Consider the following 8,929-nt stretch of genomic DNA (forward strand, 5'->3'; position numbering starts at 1 on the left):
ATATAATAACCCGTCGGCATCGTCTGACCATCAATCAGTAATCAAAATGCGAGGCATTCAACAGTAATAAATATATATATATATATATATATATATATATATATATATATATTTATATAATAGTATATAAGAAATTTGAAAATTCGTACTAACTCATATCTCACACCCTCAAAAGGAACTTCGTCGAATTTTGAACATTGTTCTGCTCTGAAATCAATGGAACCGTCGGGGCATTCCTGTAAACAGTATAAAAAATCAGTTATTAGGTTGTTAGAAAAATAAACAATCCCAGCCAGACACCCAGATAGATTTGATAAGTAATAATATATAGTAAAGCGTTAATCGGTTCAATTTTGTAAAGTTCTACGTTTCTAGTATCTGTTGCTAATTGAATAATAAACCACATCTTTATAATATAGAACAATAGTAAGCATTTATATAAGGAGTGTTAACTTTGACGGTACTGATATATTGATCCCAAATATTTTTTTTAGAAAGAAGAGCAGAAGATATTGGTCCCAAAATATATTTATAATATAATGTGGATATATACATATAACCATGATAATTGCTAATTTACAACTAACATTTTTTAAAAGTAAGCAAAATGAGTATTTTAATGCAAAAAGACCGGTGGAATTTAGCAAATGGAATTGTTGGTCAATATCTTTCGTCTTTGTTATAAATTGCTCAAATAATTATTTATATATAGAGAGAGAGGTATATATACGTACATAAAATACGTAGCCATTTCAGAAAATAAAATGTATTAAATAATTAAAAATACCTCAGTATTACATGAAAAGTATTTTTTGTCTCCGCCGTCGCAGTATGGCGTTCCATCAGGTCTGAAAAAAAAATATTGCATATATATGTGCAGCACTCAACGTTATTTGTTTAATGTTATTAATATTCCATTTTCTTTTTTTGAGGATTTGGTAAATTATTTTTGCTATTAATAACGTTTATTAACTTACGCTATATGTGTGCATTGTCGTGATTGATACGCGACACCTCCGCCACAAGTTCGAGAACACGCTGAAGGTGGGCCCCATTCCCCCCACAGGTCAGGTCTCCGCCCATCACCACCAGGCAGTACAAAGCTATCAGGCAGGTAAGCCATCCTCTTGTGCCTCGTCGAGGACTTCATTAAAATGATATTCAAAACAATTTTATTGATGCATTCAAGAATTGATTAAAAAATAAAACAAAAATCAAAAGTAAAGACTCAAATAAAGACTCGAAACTGCTGTTAGATTAATTAAATTTTGAATTACCTAACCATTGTTTTTATTTAATCAAAAGTATTATATATATATACATATATATATATATATATATATATATATATATATATACCCAGTAAACACTACTTGTTGCCGCAATATAACTTTTTATGTTACAAAGTTATATAACAAGTGTTAACTAAATGTAATGTACCCGCAATGTATTTTGAAGTTACAAAGTTATATAACAAATGTTAACTAAATGTAATGTACGCGCAATGTATTTTGAAATTACAAAGTTATATAACAAATGTTAACTAAGTGTAATGTAAGCGCAATGTATATCGGGAGTTACAAAGTTATATACATTTGTTACCTAATGTTATAAATGTGCAATGTTTTGTTAGAAAATATTTTCCACAACTTTATATTTTAATGAAAAACCGATTTATCTAATTTTTAAATTCCGGATATATATATTTTTTATATCAACCGATTAGATTGATTTAACTAGTGGTGTATGGCATCGTGCGTTAAGGCAAATTACTGGAACTTCACGTACCAAAAATTAATTTTTTTTCAAAAAAAATTTTTTTTTCAACTTTGAAAAAATTAGATTTTTTAAACAATTTTACATTTTAGAAAAAAATTGAATTTTTTGAAAAAAAAAACTTTAGAAGAAAAATGTTTTTTATGAGATGAAATATCGAAGCGCGTAAGCGCCGCGTTGCTGTTAAACAAACAAACGATGTTACGGAACCCATAGAATGGTTCTTGAATTATTAAATTCGGACCCTTCGTTCTCTTAAAAACTGGGTTACCTGGGCACTTTTTGCCCCGTATCTTCGGAACGGCTGCATCAGCACGCCTCCTTATCAATACGAATCGAATGTTGTTCCCGAAACGTCGACAAAATTTTCATTCTCGATTTTTTTGCGACTACTATAACTTACTACGGGACGTTATAGTAAAAATTTCAAAGTTTTAAATAAAAAAAATTACATTTCTAAGTTTTCCAAAAAATAGAATTTCAACTTCTTCAATTACTTACTTAAAACAAACTATTTTTTTCAAAAAATTTAAAAACTTATAAGGAGAATCCACGCATTGCCCGTCTCGGATTTTGATGAAACTTGGCACAATGCTAGATTTGATGCCCAAACTGACCGTGGTAAAATATTAGAGGCCTGTGAAAAGCGGTTTAAATATAAAAATTAATTAAAGTTTGCATTTTAGCAGCGCGCGTATTGCATACCTTGCAAGCTATTCGTTATTAACAGCAGATTGGCCGAGTGGTTATCGTCGTGGAATTCTAATTTTTGCTCCGGGGTTCAATTCTCAATTCAGATATAATATTTTTTTATTATTAACTTCCCGTAGGGTAAGTTATTGTAATGGGCCGAAAATCGGAATTGAAAATTTTTACATTTCTCGACGTTTTGAAGGTTTCTGAACATTTTGGCATACCTCAGAAAAAATGGATGTGTGTGTGTGTGTGTGTGTGTGTGTATGTGTGTGTGTGTGTATGTATGTGTGGATACAAACTTCCAGTCACGTTTTAGGGCGCACGGATCAACCGATTTGAATGGTTCAAAAAACATTCGATTCCTATTGATAGGGAAAAGAGCTGATTAGTTTTTGGCAAAGGCAGGTCCAGCCGTTTCGGAGATACGGAGCAAAGAGTGCGGAAAATAGAAATCGAATTTTTGAGTGAACGGAGTATCCGATTTGAATGATCTAAAAAACATTCAATTAGTAATGATTGGGAGAAGTGTTTATTAGTTTTTGGCAAAGGCAGGCCCAGCCATTTCGAAGATACGGAGCTAAATATGTAAAAAATGGCAGTTTTTGAGAGAACTAAGCGTCCGATTTGAATGATTCAAAAAACTTTGTGCTTGTCTTAACAAAATAATTGATTTTGGAAAAAAATTTTTGTTCCATTTTTTTTTTTTTTTTTTTTTTTTTTTTTTTTTAGTTTTTTGTTGATACAAATAATTTCAACTTTGCAATTCAGTTTATATAATTCTTATAAATATTAGACAATGTTACAATATTTATAATAATCTATTTGAAAACATTCAGTATTCCTCGAACATTTCGTTACGGTACGGGAAGTTCCAGCAATTTGCCTTAAGGCACGATGCCACCCACCCCACTAGTTTTTCTTTGATATTTATAATTTCACGTGTAAATAATATTAACATTTATTTGAGTTTTCGATTAATTTTATATTTTTCGTTTAATATTCCATAATAAAGTCCTCCGTAACACCTGTAAATTTTTATTTTGATACTACTTATAAAACTTACGATCATATAAATATTAAGTGATTTCTGAAACATTATAATTTTGTATTAATAACAACAATAATACGGAAGAAAAGATATATATTTATAAGTAATATCAAAATAAAAATTTACAGGTGTTACGGAGGACTTTATTATGGAATATTAAGTGAAAAATATAAAATTAATCGAAAACTCAAATAAATGCTAATATTATTTACACGTGAAATTATAAATATCAAACAAAAATAACAAAAAAGTATATTAAAATTTTTGAATTTGATTAAACGTTTTAAACGTTTAACGGTTGTCTTCTTTTTTCGGCAGAGGGACTCATAATCAGGAGTCAGGTTTCCCAGAGTGCATTGCGCCCTGTAGCCTGTACGCTGTACGCCATTTTGATTTTATACTCTGTCATATGTGGGGATGTTTTGTTGGGTTGTTTTGTCTTGTTTTATTTTAAATATTTTGTAATATTGAGTGCTAAGTGTATAAATAAAAATGCAAAAATATATAGCATACATATGGCGTAAACCTTACATATTTGCTTATGTGTAATTTGTTCAGCTACATTGAAATCGAAAGAGTATAAGAAATAACCTCAAAATCAATTCTATGAAGTGCTGTTTGATATATAATATTATGAAGGGTAAGTATAATTTATTTGTTGGTTACTGTGCTGAAAGCCTAATTATTTTTATAAGGCCCGCGTTTGGAGATGTCTCAAAAAAAAACTAGAGCTTATTATTTGGATATGAAAATTTAGTTTTCGACAATGCTACAAGATACTAAAGGTAAATAACTGTTTAAATTTTTAATGGCTTTTGAGGTTTATATTTTATTATTGTAATAATTTCTTTTTAGGATTGGATTCTAAGTCTCGGTTTAAATCCTAAATTGCCTCGAATAACATATGTGATTAATATGAAAGAATATCAAGAGGGTTTTAACAGCAAAACAAGGAATAAATGAAAGGTATATGGCATAGTTCTTGCTAACTAATTACTATTATAAATTCTGTTTTAACCTTTCTCATTTGTTTTTAAGGTGGAATAGTACATATGGGCTACGATGGAATTAAGACAAATTGTGAATATTGAAAATGAAGATGTTGGAAGTATCTCGATAAGAAAAAATCAAAGCTTAATAATGCTCAACTATAATTCTAATAGTTGTATTGTTTCTTTGCAAAAAAATATAATTGTATTTGAAAATTGTCATCCTAATTTGGAATTATGTAATAAAGTTTCTGTATATTGGTGTGTCGAGATAGCTAGGTTAATAGTTAGACCAAAACTAGATATTTTTATTTCCATCCTTTATTATTAATTAATATCATTTAAAAATAGTTTTATATTCAATTTGTGTTTCATTTGAAAATATGAAATTAATAATTGTAATGAATATAAATTTTATATTTTTGTTATTGTTTTCGAAAAATATTTGTTACTGTTTATTATAACATATTTAATATTGTTATTTTTAACATTTAAAATATTCTAGTTTATTATGTTATTTTTTTTTTGTTTAATAGATTACTATTTTGTTTTTCATTGTGTAAATAACAAAAAATAAATGTAATTGATATAAATTTTATGTATCGTCTAAAATATTTGTTGCTGTATTGTTTATTATATTGTTTTTTTATTACTGTCTTGTTATGAAGTTTATTATTGCTTTATAAAATTTGTTGCTGTTTTATATAGTATAAAATATTTGTTGCTATTTTCTTTATTATAATGTTGTTATTCTTTTTAATGAAATATTTGTTACTATTCTCTTTAGTATAAAATATTTGTTGCTATTTTGTTTCTTATAAAATACTTGTTACTGTTCTGTTTAGTATAAAATATTTGTTGCTATTTGTTTGTTATAAAATACTTATTACTGTATTGTTTAGTTCAAAATATTTGTTGCTATTTGTTATAAAATACTTATTACTGTACGTATTGTTTAGTTCAAAATATTTGTTGCTTTTTGTTTGTTATAAAATATTTGTTACTGTTCTGTTTAGTATAAAATATGTGTTGCTAATTGTTTGTCATAAAATATTTATTACTGTTTTGTTCAGTTCAAAATATTTGTTGCTATTTGTTTGTTATAAAATACTAATAAGTATTTGTTTGTTTGTTATATATTTGTTAAAAATACTTATAAATATTTGGTGCTAGTAGTTTAGTACAACATATTTGTTGCTATTTGTTATAAAATACTTGATACTGTTTTCTATAGTTCAAAATATTTGTTGCTATTTGTTTCTTATAAAATACTTATAAGTATTTTAACAAATATATAACAAACAAACAAATACTTAAGTATTTCATAACAAACAAATAGCAACAAATATTTTGAACTGAACACAACAGTAACAAATATTTTGTACTAAACAAAACAGTAACAAATATTTTATAACAAACAAATAGCAAGAAATATTTTGAACTAAACAAAACAGCAATATATTACTGTTTTCTACAGTTCAAAATATTTGTTGCTATTTGTTTGTTATAAAATATTTGTTACTGTTTTGTTTAGTACAAAATAGTTTATAATAAACAATAGCAACAAATATTTGCTGTTATTTATTTGTTATAAAATACTTATTACTGTTTCGTTTAGTTCAAAATATTTGTTGCTATTTGTTTGTTATAAAATATTTGTTACTGTTTTGTTTAGTACAAATTATTTGTTGCTATTTGTTATAAAATATTTGTTGCTATTTTGTTTACTATGAAATATTTGTTACTGTTCTATTTAGTATAAAATATTTGTTGCTACTTTGTTTATTGTAAAATATTAATTTTAAATAATAAATACAATGAAATATGAGTAAATCTTTTTTTTAGAGAAAAATCAATTATTTACGCATAAATTAAAAGCATTGCAAATATCGCATATGTACATTACCGTATATTACCGCAACCTAACAATGTTATATAACAAGTTAACTAACAAGGTAGGAAATAGTTATCTCCAGGTAATAAAATTCCTTAGGGACGGTGAGGTTGACGTTATATAACTAGGTAACATTTTTATATAACCGCAACCTAACGGCAATATAAAATTGTTTACAGGGATGATTATTATATATTATACCAATTGAACCTTGCAGTTAATTCATAATTGCTATTATCAAGAATAATGTGGTCCATAGAAAAACTAAACGATGAACGAATACATTATACTGAACTGTGTAGAATGTATTTATATCTATAAAGTGTAGAATGCAATAAATTATTATCTTCATAAATAATATCAACATTTTCGCTTTAATTAATGTTCAAGATGATACTTATAAATTCTCATGAAATAAATGCAAAAAATTTATTGATACTATTCGAAGAAAAGTACCATTTATATTCTACCATAATGGAGGTTATTCATAAATGTATTATTGAAGTATATGTTTGCAACATATATATATATATATATATAATATATATATATATAATATATAATATATATATATATATATCTCCATATATTTATATAGATAGTTGTTCACACATAATACAAATTGTAAAAAAAGTTGTACTTACATATAATGATAACGTGCTATCGATCACTAAAAAATATATATATACAAACAGGCATTGTGATCTGCAAAAGAAAAAGTATTATTGAAACAAATATACAAAAATCACACTATATTTATCATATATAAATACGTATATTTTATAACAACTTAGAACAAATAAATTGTATTAATTTTAACTTAAAAATTGTAATTGTATTTACAATTGTAAACCTGACACCTAAATTTTATTTCTTTATATTCTTGGTCAAAACTTTATATATAGAACGCGCAGTTATTACTGAAACCTTTACATTTAAATATGATGTTCGCGAAGTACTTCAAAATCACATTAACAACCCAATCAATGTCTTTTATAGCATAAGAAATTTTATCATTAAAAACTTAATATTTAAAGAAAAAAATATTGATTTTTACTAGAACAGTCAATCAATTGTAGCTCAATCAAAATTTATAATCCGCATCCTCTGACCAATTAATTTAAAATTAATAATTAATTAATTATAGAAATATAGAATATATAATTATCAGAATAATTGATAATGGTAAGAATAATTAATTTAAAATTTCAAGATATAATTGAGAAACAATTTTTTTTTTAATTTCAATAATTAATACAACTGTTAAATTATTAACATCTAGTAATATTGATAAATGATAACATAAATTTAAATAAATAAAAGTGCAAAGGATAATATTTACATGAAAATAATATCCGTAATAAACAAAAATTAAGAATCGGATATACACATAAACTAGCGTTTGTCGATATTATGTGTAATAAATTTATTATGACAAATTGCTGAAACTTTTCATGTTACGAACCAAAATTATTACATAAATAAAGAATATTAACAATTGTCGTATAGCTTTATTACAAATAGCTAAAAATTATCATTCTATAAATATATTACCTAGTAAATACTACTTGTTGCCGCAATGTAACTTTTAATGTTACAAAGTTATATAACAAGTGTACGCGCAATGTATTTTGAAGTTACAAAGTTATATAACAAATGTTAGCTAAATGTAATGTAAGCGCAATGTATATCGGGAGTTACAAAGTTATAATGTTTTTCGGCAGAGGGACTCAGACTCCGACTCTACAAGCTAAGATAGCGAAAAGTAATGATTTAAGTATTATAATTAACTTCTTTATATATATAGGGTAAGTTATAGCAATCGTCAAAAAAATCGAAATATTTTTTTTTTGCATATCTTCACGTTTCAGAGGTTTCTTGAAATTTTGGCATACCTTTAAAATTACATCACCAGTTAGTTTAAATTTTGGATATTTAAATTATTAAAACATTTGATGAAAAGCGTTAATGATTATTTAAACTAAAAATAAAAATTAAAAAAAGAAGTTTGTGTATAATTGAAATACGAAAAAAACTTATAATATAATATGATTTGCTAAATATACTTTTACTTTACGTTTTCCCCCACATTAAATGCATTTTAATTTTGTAGTTTTCAATTATTAACTTCTAGTAGGGTAAGTTATAGTAAAAGCAAAAAAAATCGAAAATAAAAATTGTTATATATCTTTACGTTTCAAAGGTTTCTGAACATTTTGGCATACATTAGAAAAAATGGACGTATGGGTGTGTATGTGTGTGTGTGTATGTGTGCGGATACAAATTTTCGTCGACGATTTCGAGAACACCGATCAACCGATTTGAATAATTAAAAAAAAACATTAGATGAGGAGACGTGCTGATTAGTTTTTGGCGAAAGCAGGTCTAGCCGTTCCAGAGATACGGGGCAAAAAGTGTCAAATACGGTAATTCAGTTTTTGAACGGAACGTCCGATTTTTAATAATTCAAAAAACATTTTTACTTGCATTGACAAGATGAAGAACTGATTTCATTTTTGGGAAGGC

General features: G+C 26.2%; 1 protein-coding gene across 1 annotated transcript in view; it reads right to left on the reverse strand.

The window, feature by feature from the left end:
* The window catches only part of LOC113386189 (papilin-like), a 36,618-nt gene extending 29,522 nt beyond the window's left edge, over positions 1-7,096 (reverse strand). Inside the window, 4 exon segments of the mRNA XM_026623986.1 lie at positions 154-236; positions 788-848; positions 978-1,144; positions 7,048-7,096. Of these exon segments, the coding sequence (XP_026479771.1) occupies positions 154-236; positions 788-848; positions 978-1,123 (290 nt within the window). The 5' untranslated portion in view covers positions 1,124-1,144; positions 7,048-7,096.
* Between the last annotated feature and the right edge of the window lie 1,833 nt (positions 7,097-8,929).

The sequence above is a fragment of the Ctenocephalides felis genome, unplaced genomic scaffold (genome assembly GCF_003426905.1).
Source record: "Ctenocephalides felis isolate EL2017-DRISC unplaced genomic scaffold, ASM342690v1 CF-g0.4_SCAFFOLD_03571, whole genome shotgun sequence".
Taxonomy (NCBI): domain Eukaryota; kingdom Metazoa; phylum Arthropoda; class Insecta; order Siphonaptera; family Pulicidae; genus Ctenocephalides; species Ctenocephalides felis.